This window comes from Jaculus jaculus, chromosome 4 (genome assembly GCF_020740685.1).
Source record: "Jaculus jaculus isolate mJacJac1 chromosome 4, mJacJac1.mat.Y.cur, whole genome shotgun sequence".
NCBI classification, from domain to species: domain Eukaryota; kingdom Metazoa; phylum Chordata; class Mammalia; order Rodentia; family Dipodidae; genus Jaculus; species Jaculus jaculus.
Genome location: NC_059105.1, coordinates 120,128,055 through 120,144,225, shown reverse-complemented (window position 1 = coordinate 120,144,225; position 16,171 = coordinate 120,128,055). Strand labels below are relative to the sequence as shown.

The window sequence follows — 16,171 nt, the reverse complement described above, 5'->3', positions numbered from 1 at the left end:
TATTTCTGTTAGGTCCATTCCTTCTATGACCTCATTTAGTCCTGATGCCTCTCTGTTTATTTTTCCTGGGATGACCTGTCAATTGATGAGAGTGGGATGTTGAAGTCACCCACAACCACTGTGTTTGGTGTTATCTGTGACCTTAGTTCTAATAGTGTTTGTTTGATGAATTTGGGAGCCCCCATGTTAGGTGCATATATGTTTAGGATTGTAATGTCCTCCTGTTGGAGTGTGCCTTTAATCAATATAAAGTGACCTTCCTTATATTTCTTGGCCAACGTTAGACTGAAGTCTACCTTGTCAGATATTAGGATAGCAACCCCTGCTTGTTTTCTAGGCCCATTTGCTTGAAACACCGTCTTCCAACCTTTCACCCTAAGATAATGTCTATCCTTTATAGAAAGGTGAGTTTCTTGGAGACAACAAATTGTAGGATCCTGCTTTTTAACCCAGTCTGCAAACCTATGTTTTTTGGTTGGGGCATTGAGGCCGTTGATATTAAGAGATATTATTGAAAGGTGTGTATTTATGTTTGCCATTTTTTTTTTTTTTTTTTTTTTTTGGTTTCTGTTCTGCCTGTGCTCTCTTGTGTTAACTAGTGTTTGAGTATTGCTTGTTTTTTTCTAGGTTCCTTATATTTGTGCTTTTCCTTTTCTTCAGCATGGAGGATCATATCAATTTATTTTCTGTAGAGCTGGTTTTATCTTCTAATACTCCTTTAATCTGCTTTTGTCATGGAATGTCCTTATTTCTCCATCTATTTGAATGGATAGCTTTGCAGGATAAAGCAAAGTTGGTTGACAGTTGTTGTCTTTCAGAACTTGGAGTACATCACTCCAAGCCCTTCTGGCTTTTAAAGTTTGTGTTGTGTAATCTGTAATCCTGATGGGCTTGCCTTTGTAGGTAACTTGATTTTTCTTTCTAACTGCTTTCAATATTTTTTCTTTGGTTTGTGTGTTTGGAAGTTTGATTATAATATGGCAAGGAGAGTTTCCTTCCGGGTTTTGTCTGGCTGGGATTCTAAAGGCTTTCTGTATCTGCATTGGCACCTCTTTCCCAATTTGGGGGAAGTTTTCTTCTATGATTTTGTTGAAGATGCCTACTGTGCTTTTGGAGTGGAATTCTTCTCCTTCTACTATGCCCTGAATTCTTATATTGGATCTTTTCATAGTGTCCCGAATATCTTGAAATTCCCACTCATACTTTTCTATAAGTTTGTCTTTCTCTTTGTTGGCCTGTATTACATCTACCACCTGGTCTTCTAGCTTATATATTCTGTCCTCTCCTTCATCCATTCTACTGATGAGATTTTCTACAGATTTTTTTATTTCATTAACTGTGTTCTTCATTGCTAGTAATTCTGACTGGTTTATCTTTATTATTTCTCTTTCCTTATTTATGTCTTGTATTGCCTTTTTTATTTCATTAAATTGGTGCCCTGCATCTTCTTTGATTTCCTCTTTGATTTCTTCTTTGATTTCCTGTTTGATTCCTTTGATTTGTTCTTTGACTTCTTTGAACATGTTTACAATTATTCTTTTGAAATCTTTCTCAGGCATTTCCTCTAACTCGTTCTCACTGGAGGTCATTTCTGATGCAATACTTTTAGGTGGATTTATATTGTCTTGCCTTTTAGTGTTCCTGTGTTACAATGTACATATTTTTGCATCTTGGATTAAATTAATGCTTGGATTTCCTAGCCTGCTGGGTATTCTTAGCTGTGTCAATTGATTTGATGTTATTTATCTTCTGGGTAGGAGCTTAAGGTGTTAGGTGTGGCTCTTATGACTCTCAGAGTATGTACAGGTGTTCCTAGGGGTTGAGTTTCCCTGCTATGGGAGTGTTCAAGTAGGCTGAGTGGAATAAAATGCAGGTAGATTCTAAAAGTTAACTAAACACTTGTGCATATTCAATCAAAATCAGCACCGAGCATTTATGAAAGAGTAGTTATTATAACAACCAGATCATCTATCAACAAAGAGGTTAAGATTTCTGGTCTGTTGAGGGATCCAAGTCAGCTTGTGACCAAGTGAGACCCTTCCGTGGTACAATCAATCGCAGTTACCTTTTTGGATGATTCTTGTTTCAGTCAAGTTGCTGGCTGGGTCGTTGGGCTGTTGTAATGATTTCTGGAGCTGGGCACTGGCTTTTCCTGCAGGGCAAACCAAGTCTGGCAACTGTGGCCCTGCACATCGGTGTCCCCGCTGCTGGAACCACCACTGCTTTTCCTGAAACTGCCGCTGCTGGGTCTGTCACCTCTGCTGGGTCCACCACTGCTGCTGCTGCTGCTGGATCTGTGACTGTTGCCTCTGAAGCTGCTGCTGCTGGATCTGCTGCTGCTTCCACTACTGGATCTGTCGCTGCTAGGGCTGCTGCTGCTGGTGCTGGAGCCGCTGATGTTGCTGCTGGACTCTGCTCCTGCTTGGCTCCTGCTGTCAGCTCAAGTTGGCGTGGCTGGGACCCGGGACTGCTGCTCTGTTCGCTGGAGCTGGGCACAGGTGGTGGGGGAGGTGAGGGAGCCACAGCTGTTCTAGTTCTCTTGGTGTTCCACATGTTCTTTCACCTCTTGGTCTGCTCCTCCATTGCTCACTGCCACTCTCCCTTCACATTTCTTGAGTTGCAGAGAGCTCTGGTGTGAGTGGAAGCTCCCCTTATTCCAGCAGCTCGAGCCAAGCTTGGCGGCTTTCTGGTGCGCTGCCGCCACCACCGTGTTTGGCGCACCTGCCGGGGCGCTTTTGCCGGCCTGTGCGGGCTCTGGATCTCTTCTACTTCTCCGCTGTTGTTTCTATTTCCTATACACCTCACTTTTTAATAAAAGTGTGTATTTTGCTGAGTTTTTTCAGTCTTTTAACCCCCTAGGCTGCTTTGGCATGGTACCTAAGCTGCCATCTTAACTGGGAGTTCTAGGTGAGGTTTTAAAAGCTTGCCAACCTTTCAAGGGTTGAAGCATTTCTCGTAGGCCCTTTTATAGTTATGTAGGGAAACAAAAGAAACCAAGGGGTTTTAGACTTACTTTTAAGAATTTTATTATTTTCACATTAATCATTCCTAAGTTTTCCCTTTGAGAAGAGTCTTATTTAGACCCCCAAATCTAAAACTTATAAGAAGGCTGCTAAAATTATATGTGTTAGTGTGTGGTACTTTCCTTGTTTGCTATTTTTTTTTTTTTTTCTTGTTTTCGAGGTGGGATCTCACTCTAGCCCAGTCTTAACTGGCCCTCACTCTACTTCTAGGCTGGCCCCATACTCATGGTAATTGTCCTACCTCCTACCTTTGTCTCCTGAATGTTGGCATTAAAGGTGTGGGCCACTTTGGTAGTTTGATTCAGGTGTCCCCCATAAACTTAGGTGTTTTGAATGGTAAGTTCCCAGCTGATGGACATTTGGGAATTAATACCTCCTGGAGGCAGTGTATTGTTGGAGGCAGGCTTATGGGTATTATAGCCAGTTTCCCCTTGCCAGTGTTTGGCACACTGTCCTGTTGCTCTTGTCTGTCTGATGTTGGCCAGGAGCTGATGTCCACCCTCTGCTCATGCCAACGTTTTCCCCTGGCATGATGGAGCTTCCCCTGAAGTCTGCAAGCCAAAATAAACCCCCTTTTTCCTCTCAAGCTGCTCTTAGTCCAGTGTTTTCTGCCAGTAATGCAAACCTGACTGCAACAGTAAAGTTGGTACAGAGACTGTGGTTATTGATGCTTGAAACCTGTGTGGCATTGTGGATGAATTTGAAATCTTGATCTAAGAGAAGCCTTGCAGTGCTGTAAGTACAGCTAGATGAACTATTCTGGTCAGAGTTGAAAGACTTGACTGCAGTAAGAACTAAGGACTATGAGGTTTGGTTTATGAGAGTGAAAAAGAGCTTTGCCTGGACTGGGCTAGAAGCAGTTTGTGTGAAAGGTTTGCTGGTATGCCTGTGTCCTGAGAATTTGTGCAGGGTTGTGTTGTATAGAAATTGGTGTGAATAGAGGGTTATGGCACAGAAAAAAATGAAATCTTTGTGCTGGAACTTCTGCCCATTCAGCTGCAATTGAGAGATTACAGCTATTGAGACTGGGCCATCTGACCTGCCTTGGGACAACAGAAAGAATAGACTATTGAAGGTGCCTGAATCCTGAAGGTGTCCTGTTCTTCGGAGTCTGCTTTATTCCCCCACTGGATTAACAAATTGGCACTCAACCTGGTATTATGGAGTATAAGAAATGCAGGAAAGAGAGGTCATTGAGTTTGTAACATAGTCTTGTGTTTTGGAAATGGCCAGTGTGTAGCAGGTTTACTGGATGCCTGCATGGAGACCCAATGGAGCCATGAGGATGGATTGTGGGTTGCAGTAGAGACCCAGTGGAGAGGCCGGGACCACCAGATAGCTGCTAAGGGGAACTGCAGACCCTGATGAAGTTTTTCAGGACTGTGAGTAGCCTAGCTGGAGGGGTAGAATTGGAACTCCAGAGACTTGTTGCTAATTAGAATTATTGGACTTGGAGACTTGTCACTGGCTGAAGTTGTTGGTCTTGGAGCTACAGAGTTTGGTATTTGTTTTGTTTAAATCATGTATTGCTTGATTATTTCTTTGCTATGCCCAATGTCATCTTTTGCATTGTAACTGTTTATTGTGTGCCATTATGGGTTGTTTGTGTGTTTCCTTTGTGTGTGTGTGTGTGTGTGTGTGTTTGTGTGTGTTTGTGTGTGTTGGGCCCAGTTAAAAGATCTTGGACTTTGGGGATATTTGAACATCATTGGGATTGGTTAAAAACCACAGGGACTTTTAAAGTTGGACTGAATGCATTGTATTTTACATCATGGATGGTAATCACTTTATGGGGGCCAGAGGCAGAATGTGGTGGTTTGATTCAGGTGTTCCCATAAGCTTAGGTAGGTGTTCTGAATGCTGGGTTCCCAGCTAATGGAGACTTAGGAATTAACACCTCCTGGAGGCAGTGTATTATTGGTATTACAGCCAGTGTCCCCTTGCCAGTGTTTGGCACACTGTCCTGTTGCTGTGCCCACGTTCTGCTTATGTTGTCTTTTTTCCCCTGCCGTCATGGAACTTCTCCTCAAGCAAGCCAAAATAATCCCCATCCCCTTTTCCCCCTCAAGCTGTTTTTGGTCCATTGTTTTCTGCCAGTAATGCCAACCTGTCTGCAACAGCCACCATGCCCGACTGTTGTTTGCTATGTGTATCTTTAGATCTTTCCTCCTGTCACAACTCCCTTATACCCATTTGTGGCCCCATAAGGGGATCTTCTAAGAACCAGTCAGCCAATCCCCTTTTCTTATGGTATAGGTGAAGAGATGTCAGGCCCAGTGCTGTTTTACTTATCTGGTGTCAGTACTTGAACTGAGGTTTGAGCCCAGGTCATTTGTCACAAAATCTGTTCATTCCCTTCTGTCATATAGGCTAGTTATTTGTTTCAGGTAACAATGGTATCTACTATATGGTTGCTTTTAGAAGGTTTCTAAGTCTGTGGCCTAATTTGATTTCACTCTGAACTGTCAGGGTAGATTGCTGTAATAGACCTAATGCTTATTGAAGGCTGAATGTTAGAGGTGAGGGTATTTTTTACATGCTGAGTTTTTAACTTTGAGACTCATTGTTGGCTGCTTCTATTGGATGTTGCTGGATAAGAAGTGAGTAGGTTATTTTAGGTTATGTATTATAGTTTTAGAAATCTTTTATTATGTTCTGCAAGGTCATCAAGCACTGAGGAGTTTTCTTGGAAACTCAGTCTGCAAGAGGTGCCTCTGGAAACAAGAAAGCAATTTTTATTTACAAGCCTAGTTGGATGATTGGATGGCTTGTCAATACAGGGTCATTGCTGCTTAATGAGTAGGCTTAGTAAGAAGGACACATTATAATTCAAAAGGTTGCTTGGAACAGAGGATGAAAACAAGGAGTGCATTATTTCTGAGGGATATTTCTGTCAAGTTTGTAGTATAATGATTTATTGCCCTCCTCCCTTTAGAGAAAGCCACATTTAAATAAAAACATCAGTCACCTAGAGTGGGGAATTTTCTATAAATAGGGCTGCAGAGGCATTGCCTAGCCACTTTCTTTTTGATGCGCTTTAATGGTTAGCAGGAATTTATGCCTTTATATCATGACACATTAGTTTCCAAGAATAGGGTTTTACTTCAGTTCCTTCCCGATTGCACTGTATTAGCAACCCTGTAAATGATTTGTAGCTAATTTCATCTGTTGTGTGGTTCTTTTTAGCAGTGGAAGTGTTACTTGCCAGTTTAGTCTGTACCACTTTTGGCAAGGGTTGTTGATGATTAGTGCTGCCTGTTAAACTATTAGCACAGAATTTGATTGTGAACTTTTGGGGTAATGTTTTAAAATGAGAGAAACAAAAGGTAGATGAGATGAACTATTCAGAGTACCTTTTCAAATACTGATATATTGGGATACAGTATGTTTGGAACATACTATTATTTCCATTGTTACCATGCTTTATAACATAGCCTATATGTAAGTTTACAGTCTTTCCTCAATAAGCATTGACTACCTATTAGATACAAGATCAATGGCAATTTTGTAGATAGCATATTTTAAATATTTCTATTCTGTTTTGTGTATCTGAAAGGAGGTGCATGTTGGCCTCAGTGACACAGGAACAGTATTATATCACCTTGAAGAGAAGTGTTGATAAACTGCGTCTTCCTTTGTAAGGCTTTATAGTTGATGTTGTCAGGTGGTGGAGCTACCCCATTAGTAGCTTTTTATGTGAGGACATCCCCATTGCCCATGCTGCTAGAGTTCATTTGTAGTGCTAGTATTTGCTTGCTTTGTGTTCAAAGTTTGTAGCCCAGGCTGTCCTGGAACTCTGGCCATGTATTTGTGGTGATCCTCCTGCCTGAGCCTCCTGAGTACTGGGATTACAAACATGAGCTACTACACCTGTCTGCTCCTTTCTTTTTAGGTTGGAAATTTTTCCAACTTTTTTGTCTTTTTATCTCTTTGAAAAGAGCATGGTTAAATTCTGTTAAATTAAGTATCCAAAGTCTCTGTAGAGCTGTGATTTTGTTGTTATTGCTGGTTCTTGTATTATTTATGAGTTTTAGGTCCCAGATTTTTATTTTTTAATTTTTTTGTAGTTTTTCGAGTTAGGGTTTCACTCTGGTCCACGCTGGTCAAGAATTCACTATGTAGTCTCAGGGTAGCCTTGAATTTAAGGCGATCCTTCTACCTTTGCCTCCCAAGTGCTGGGATTAAAGTCATGCACCACCACACCAGGCTTCCAGATTTTATATTTGTAAAATTAGTTGTAGAAATATGGGAGGATTATGATGTTATCATAGTAGATTTATACTTGTTTCTGTCGGAAATTAATGGAAGACAGAATGTGATTTTTGCAAAGTTTGGTGTACTTGCTTCTAATTCATTGTTACTTTTTGGTTCCTAATCCCCCGATATACAGATAAGATTTTTGGAAGACTCTTGGACCCCAGTTCTCATTTTCCTAGCACTGTGCTTAAACAAAGGCATGGCTCATTCGTTAAGCCATTCCTCTAGATTGACGAAATTCCGCAGAGTCAAGAATTCCTTTTTGAGCAGAAGTAGCAGAGTTCCACTGTAGATTTTTGTCATTCTGTGATTCTTGACCAATCCAATAATTTTGACTATTTGCTGGACCATTTATGCCTTCAACAATTATTTTTAAGAAGTAGAGCTGGAGAGAGAGCTTAGTGGTTAAGTTTCTTGCCTGCAAAGCCAAAGGATCCAGGTTTGATTTCCCAGGACCCACATAAGCCAGATGCACATGGTGCATGTGTCTGGAGTTTGTAGTGGCTGGAGGCCTTGGAGTGTCCATTCTCTTTCTCTCTCTCTCTCTCTCTTTTTCTCTCCTACTCTCTCTCTTGCTCTCAAATGAATACATTTTTTAAAAAGGCGTGGCTTAGTATTTAATGCTAATCCCTTCCTCCCTTCCTTCCTGTTTCTTTCACCTTTCTCTTTCCCTCCCTCGCTCCTTCCCTTTTCTTCTTTTCTTTTCTCTCCCTTCCCTACCTCTCTCCCTTCTTCCTTTTCCCAATTTTGGGTATCAAGTCCACAGCTTCTCAAATTCTAGGCAAGCACTGTATCATTGAGCCATATTCATAGTCCTAATAGCCAATATGTTTAATAGTTGTCTACTCTGACTGCTCTATCAGTAAGGGTTTTCATACTGGTCTTTGTGGTAGGAACTTTGGAGATCCTAAGGTGCTTTTTAAATGATTGTGCAAATAAATTAAAAAAAATATTTTGAGATGGGTTCTTATACAGCCCAGATTGGCCCCAAACTCCTGATCTCCCTCACTCCACTTCATAAGCACTAGGATTACAGGCATGTGTCACCATGCCTGTCTTTTGACTTTAAAAATATAATTTATGGAGCCGGGCGTGGTGGCGCACGCCTTTAATCCCAGCACTTGGGAGGCAGAGGTAGGAGGATCACCGTGAGTTCGAGGCCACCCTGAGACTCCATAGTGAATTCCAGGTCAGCCTGGGCTAAAGTGAAACTTTACCTCAAAAAAAACAAACAAACAAACAAAAAATATATATATACATATGTGTGTGTGTGTGTGTGTGTGTATGGGACTAGGGAGATATAGCTTTATTGGCAAGTATAAAACAGTTCAGTCCTCAGAACCCATATTTAAAAAAAAAAAAAAGCTGATGAAGTCAGGCGTGGTGATACACATCTTTAGTTCCAGCAGTCAGGAGGCTGAAATAGGATCGTGGTGAGTATCAAGGCTAGGACTACAGAGTGACTTACAGGCAAGTAAGTCTGGGCTAAAAGTGAGACCCTTCCTCAAACAACAACAACAAAAACACTAGCAACCACAATAGCAAGGGAGGAAAATAAAAGAAAGCTAAGAATGGTAGCCCATGTTTATGATCTTAGCCCTGGAGTGTTGGGATCACCGGAGTATGGTATTCAGCCAGTCTGGCCAGTGAGAGGCTCTGTCTTAAATAAAAGATATATAGGGCCTGAGAAGTGGTAGCTAAGATTTGCTTTCCTTTAGCAAATGAATGTTTACATTTAATTATTTTGAGTATGCATCCTTAGCATATAATGTCCAGAACTCTCAAATCTCACTTGTAAGAGCAGGTATATGAATTCAGTTTATTTTAGGTCAGAAATCTTGTATTAGTACATTTCTTAGAGTCTAAAATAGGGAAGAAATCTTTAGGGGCTGAGACACTTGAAAAGTATTAAAGAGAAAATATAATGGTATTTCTGGGGCTTGATAATAAATGCATTAAACAGTTTGACAGTTATCTCTGCATATCTTTTAGATTATTATGTGTATAGTACAACTTGTTATTTCAAATTTCAGCACAGAGAAACCAAGTCCTATTGTCTTTCAAAAAGTATTTCAGGGCTGGAGAGATGGCTTAGCGGTTAAGCGCTTGCCTGTGAAGCCTAAGGACCCCGGTTCGAGGCTCGGTTCCCCAGGACCCACGTTAGCCAGATGCACAGGGTGTCGCACATGTCTGGAGTTCATTTGCAGTGGCTGGAAGCCCTGGCGCACCATTTCTCAATCATTCTCTCTGTCTCTTTCTCTCTCTCTGTCACTCTCAAATACATTAATAAAAAATGAACAAAAAAAATTAAAAAAAAAAAGTATTTCAAAGTATCTGCTAATGTGTTTGGATGAAGTGTCATGCTTTAGTTGTTAAATGAAAGATTTTCATAAATTGTCAAAGCTAATTTGACTTTGGTAACATAAGCTTTATACAGTAATCATTTTATATAAACATATAGTTATTAGAAGGAAAAGATCTCCATATAGAATGTAAGGTTCAGGAGTGACCAAGAACCATGGAGACCACTCTGAGGCAAAGATGGAAGTTTTTATTTGGGGAAAAACATGAGCTGGCAGGACTGATTCTCATGAGTGGAGCAGTTAGTTTGGGGTTACAGATAGTGGGCTTTATAGGCTCTTCAGTTGGGAGAAGGTAAGGAAGGGAAAGAATTTCTTTGTTGAGGTAGTAAATCTCTGTTCTTTACATTAGTCATAGAGTGAGACCAGAAGTAACCCAGTGAGAGATAGGGAGGCAGTAAATCTAGACCTGGAGCCTTGTTAGGCAGGGGAGGGATAATAGCTGGACAATTTCTTGAGGGATATGGATGACATCTCTGTTGCCCTCCTGCTGTCTGCCCTCCTGCTATCTTGGGTGACTCCATTTTATCCTGACCTAACATAGAGGTTCTATTAATTTTGTAAAGGATAAGGTAGTCATCTCACATTGTATGGCTACCTAGAAGATTTTGACTTTACAAGGATTCATTTACTTCCTATTTTGAGTTAAGATTGATTTTTATGTATTACTAGCCAATAAGCCTTACCGGTGAGATGGCCATCTTAATGGTTTTCAGTATAGTTGATTGTTGCCTTAAGGAAAAATGCCAGATCTGACAGTTTGTTATCAGTATGCTATATTTGTTCTGACTAATTTTCAAACTTTTTGCAGAAAGGTATATTACACTGTGCCTTCATGAGTATCTAATAGCATAAAATGGCAGTCTAAGAATCATATTGTGGGCCACTTAATTAAAGGAGATGCTGTATTAGATTGTTTTACTAATCAGTGGTTAGCAAGTGGTGTTAGCTAGATTTGATGTTTTTGTAAATCAGATTTTAGAATTACTGCATAGTTCCCCTCCTTCCATTGAAAAGTACTTACACATGAGATTTACTTTTAGGGCAAGAGTCACAGACAGCCTTAGGTTGCTGAGGTGAACCTCCAAACAAGCCACTTTACATATCTTAGATAAGCACCTTAACTGCTAAGCTATCTCTCCAGCCCCATTTTTCATATCTTAGGTTGGAATTCAGATCTGCCTTAGGATTGGAGGACCCTAAGATAAACCACAGTGATACCTCCTCTAGCTAGGAGGCTGCAGATCTAAATTACAATCTTTAATAAAATCTTGAATGTGTTGTGGGTCATCATTCAGACTACCACATTCTGTCTCTGGTCCCCAATAGATTCATAACCATCTATACTGTAAATTGTATTCAGTCCAACTTTAAAGGTCTCTTAGTCTTTGCTGACTTAAGATAGTTCCCAAAGTTCTAAGTCTCATCTGAGATTTAAGATTGTTTCTTGGGGGCTGGAGAAGGTGGCTTAGCTGTTAAGGCATTTGCCTGCCAAGCTGCAGGACCTTGGTTTTATTCCCCAAGTCCCACCTAAGCCAGATGCACAAGGTGGCTCATGCATCTGGAGTTTGTAGTGGCTACAGGCTCTGGCGTGCCCATTGTCTCTCTTCCCCTCTTTCTCTCTCAAAATAAAATATATTAAAAACCAAAGATTGTCTCTTGGTTATGAGTCCTGTAAAATCAAACAAGTTTCAATATATAAAGGCACATTTTCAGCTGGTATAAGGCATACCAAGGAAAGGCTGGTACAGTGCAATGCACACTCAATAACCATCAAGGAAGCATCAAACTTTTGCAGTTAAAGCAGTGGCTGACAGTCTCTGGATCTTCCAATTTTGCCCCTCCAGCTAGGCTAAATAGCCAGGGAAAACTTCCATCCCTAGCCAGCAGCCTCTGTGGTAGCTTTTGCACATTCCTGGTACATCTAAAACATCTTTGGGCCTCCATGCAAACCATGGTCCATCTTCCTATGGCGTCTCCAGCCTATAAGGGCATTACACTCTACCTCATGTCACATCTCAGCAGTGTCTTCTGGAACCATATGGACTTCATGACCACTTCACTCATTTTTCATGCTTCTGAAACCAATACCAGGTGTGTAGGACACAGCCCTTTTCTTAACTTGGGGACCTTGAAGAGCAGATTCCTTTTCCAGTCAAATCTTTCCCAAGAGTCTGCATGTCTACCATAGTTTTTCCTCAGGCATCCTCTCCATTGTTTCAGTGTATAGCAGTTGAGCCATCTTCCTTAGGATTGCTTAAGATTGTTTGACAATAGTAGCTTTAGTAACCTAAAACCAGTCTCTGTGCCAGTAATTTTAAACTTGCTTGAATTTTTCCAACTTAAAATCTTAAATCTCTCAGTCTCATATCTTTAGTCAAGCACATCAGTCCATTAGAAATTGAATGTTGAATGTCTAGGCTTGGGCAACAGGATGCAGCCAGTCCTTATGCCAGTAGCCCAGTTCCAACAAAGTTGTCTGCAGTCTTTCCTTTCCCTTAGAAAATTCATAAGCCACGCCTCCAGCCTCCAAATACAATTCTCTCTGCACTTAGCATTTTCAAATTCTCATTAAAATAGTCCACAATACTTGGCATGCTGCTCCAGAAGACATCTTCAGTAGCAAGTACCAAGTCTATGCCAGTTCCTCTAAAACAAAAGTTCCAAAATCCACATGGTCAGATTCATCTCAGCATACTCCTTGGTACTAATTCTGTAGTAGACAGCTTCAGGTTGCTGAGATGATCCTTCAAACCAGGCACTTTGGATATCTTAGGTTGGAATTCAGATCCATCTTAGGGTTAGGGACCCAGAGATCAACCCACAGTGACACCTCCTTCATCCAGGAGGCTGCAGATCTAAATTACAATCTTTAATTAAACTCCTGAATATATTGGGGGGGGAATCACCCATTCAAACTACAACAGGTTTTATGTGGACCAATTTCACTTTTTAATAATACATTTTACAAAAGTTAATGTGGCATTTTCAACTGAATGTTTGAATATATTTTAATTTCTCATGTTTCTTGATAATTGAAATAAAACATCAATCAGGAATAAATTATGTTATAAATTTGATGTATTTTTTTTTCTCCCCTTCAATACAGAAGTTCCACCATGAGACGAGGTGGATGGAGGAAGCGAGCTGAAAATGATGGCTGGGACAAATGGGTGTGTTTTAAAGAATAAAAATAATTCTATTTAACTGTTGATATTTTTCATAATTTTAGTGTATTATGTTTAAGATGTAAATTATAGATCACTTTATACACCAACTCCTTGTATTTTCACAATGTATTGAAAACCTTGCAGTCTTCTTAAACTCTAACCTTTCAACTAGACTGTCAGGAATTTTATCCTGAGGATATACATATGCTTGCACACAAAGTTGTATTGTATGATGGCCTTATGTCAGCATTGCTATTAGTGTTGAGAAATAGGAAAAAGACATACATACTAGTGATAGAGGATTGGTCAGATAATCATATATATACTAAAATACTGTGCAGTCATTATAGATATATTTCTTAATCTGGAAAGATAACCATGACTAAGATGGGTCACAAAAGAATATTATATATGATCCTAATTTTGTAAAACGTCTGTGTTGTGAACTATGGAAGTAAGGGTTGAAATTAACACCCCCAAATGTTAATGAATCAGATTATACCAATTTTAATTATCATTTTACATCCTGTGTTTTCTAAAAAAAATTATGTGTATGTATATATATATGTATATATATATATGTATATGTGTGTGTATAAAATGGGCATAGAATACTTGAACAATCCATAAAACAATGAAATTACTTGCATTTTTGAAAACATGTACCACTTTGCCACATTTTCTGGCACACTTATAAATCTAATAATTCAAAGCCTACCTAATAAATTCAAGGTTTACAAAACACGAGACTAAACTCTTAAATCTGCCCAAGTGTTTTAAGTGATCATTTTGTATATTCATCTTTTAAATTGAAGTTACCTAATGAAAATTAGGGAACGTAGGTTTTAACCATTGAATTAATTACTCATTGTTTTTAACTCGTTTATAGACATCTGTTTTGTCCATATGCTTCAGTTCATCTCAAGCTTTCTGGATAGAAGACAGTGGGTTCTGCCCTAAAATATGCTAGACTACTTATCAAATTTCTGTCTAGTTTAAACTTTGATGTAACTTGCTCACAGTGTTTTATGATAGTAAATTCATTATTGGTTTACCTTTTTTCTCTTTTTAAAGTGATTTATATAAAAATGTGATGATTTTATTGATTAAAAATGGGTTGACAAAGGAAAAGTTTTTCTTGATTTTCCCTGTTTTATTGTCTTTAACTTGTGGCTCATTTTTAATATGTCATTTTGCCCTAGCCACTAGCATGGAATAAGGTCATTTACTACTTATTCATTCATTTATTTAAACTAAGTTTTTTTTTAAAGGTGGGGGTGGGAGGAAGAAAGTATAACTTTTGTGATTGGCTAACAATTTCTTTAATTCTAGGGAGGGTACATGGCTGCCAAGGTCCAGAAATTGGAGGAGCAGTTTCGATCAGATGCTGCTATGCAGAAGGATGGGACTTCATCTGCAATATTTAGTGGAGTTGCCATCTATGTTAATGGATATACAGGTTGAGTACTTTTTACTTTTTAGGTACCCTATTTTGACATAAACTTTTTTATTATTGAGATTTTTTAAAATTCTCTTTCAAATTATCAATGGGCTGGAAAGATAGCTCAATGGTTAAGGGCACTTGCTTGCAAGGCCTGGTGGCCTGAGTTTAGTTTCCCAGTACCCATGTAATGCCCAATGCGCATAGTGGTGCATGCATCCTGAATTTGTTTGCAGTGGTGGGAGGCACTGGTATGCCAGTATCTTACTCACTCTCTTTTACCTTTTTGTTTTGCAAATATATAGTAAATAAAAATATTTTTAAATGATCTATGTAAAATGAGTTTAAAATAAAATCATTGGTTACTCTTTCACACTTCCTTTTTATTTATTCTACCTTTTACTTTTTATTCACGTGTTTAAAAAATTTATTTTTGGCCTTATGTGGTGGCACACAACTGTAATCCCAGTACTTGGGAGGCGGAGGTAGGAGGATCACAGTGAGTCCAAGGCCAGCCTGAGACTATTTAGTGAATTCCAGGTCAGTCCATTCCAGGCCAGAATGAGACCCTACCTTGAAAAGCAAACAAACAAACAAAAAACAAAAAAGAACTTTGATTAAAAAGTTAAATGAAGGGGCTGGAGAAATGGCTTATCAGTTAAGCACTTGCCTGTGCAGCCTAAGGACCCAGGTTCGAGGCTTCATTCCCCAGGACCCACGTAAGCCATATGCACAAGTTGGCACATGCATCTGGAATTTGTTTGCAGTGGCTGGAGGCCCTGGTATGCCCATTCTCACTCATTCTCTATCTGCCTCTTTCTCTCTTTGTCTGTCTGTTGTTCTCAAACAAACAAACAAAAGTTTAATGAAACCAGCCATGGTGCTGCATGCCTTTAGTTCCAGCACTTGGGAGGCTGAAGTAGGAGGATCATCATGAGTATGAGGCCAGTCTAGTACTTTAGATTCATTCTCCTTCCTTGGGTCTTAATGTGTCCTTTCTAAATGTTACTCATTGGAGACCTTCTGTGACTGCCTTTATTAAAAACAGGTGTATTAATCCTCCAGATGTTTTCTAACTTTTCCTAGTCTTATTTCTCTTTATTACATATATTTATATAATTATATGGTGATGCATGCCTTTAATCCTAGTGCTCAGGAGGCAGTGGTAGGAGGATCACTGTGAGTTTGAGACCACCCTAAGACTATATAGTGAATTCCATGTCAGCCTGGGCTAGAGTGAAACCCTACCTTGGGAAGGGGGTGTGGGAAACAAAAACACATATATTTGTACTAGTATTGGTATTTATTTGGCTTAACTAGTGCAATACACCTACCATGGAGCTCAGACTTCTATCCCGTTTATTGCTGGGTTCTTATACTTAGAATCTTAGTGTATTATTTACTTTTTATGACACTATAGTTAAATACCTGATAGAAATGACTTAAGGGAACAAAGACTTATTTTAGCTTATGGTTTCAGAGAGTTCAATTTATGGTCTCATGGCCTCATGGCCTAAGATTTTTGGTCTTGGTATCATGGCAGCAGAAACCTGTGACAGAGTTGTTTGCCATGTGGAGTGGGGAGGAGGCTGAGAGAAGGGGAGAATTTGGAAGTCAGGACAAGATATAACCCCAATGACATATAACCCTGTAACCTACCTTTTTCAGTGGGGCTGTACTTCCCAACTTTCATTACTTCCCAATAATGCCATCTTCTTATGGATCCAATCCACTGACTAGATCAGAGCCCATAGCTGTGCTTCATTAATTTCCTAGTGTGCTTCCAAATCCGATGAAATCAGTAACCAAAGTTAATCATCACACCTACCTGGCACATTGTAAAATGCTTAATAAGTATAATTTGATTGAGGAAATGTATAAAATGGGTTTGCATTTGTATACCAGAATGTTAAGAATAAT

The 16,171-nt window shown here is 39.5% G+C and overlaps 1 protein-coding gene across 6 annotated transcripts in view; it reads left to right on the top strand.

The window, feature by feature from the left end:
• Rev1 (REV1 DNA directed polymerase) overlaps positions 1–16,171 on the top strand; it is a 101,056-nt gene that overhangs the window by 16,998 nt on the left and 67,887 nt on the right. For 3 of the 6 annotated variants that reach the window (XM_045147730.1, XM_045147731.1, XM_045147729.1), the window contains exons 2-3: positions 12,750–12,813; positions 14,143–14,269. In XM_045147730.1, the coding sequence (XP_045003665.1) occupies positions 12,760–12,813; positions 14,143–14,269 (181 nt within the window). In that variant the 5' untranslated portion in view covers positions 12,750–12,759. Of the gene's footprint in view, positions 1–12,749; positions 12,814–14,142; positions 14,270–16,171 lie in introns of those variants that run through there. The other 3 variants (XM_045147734.1, XM_045147732.1, XM_045147733.1) reach the window with 1 other exon arrangement.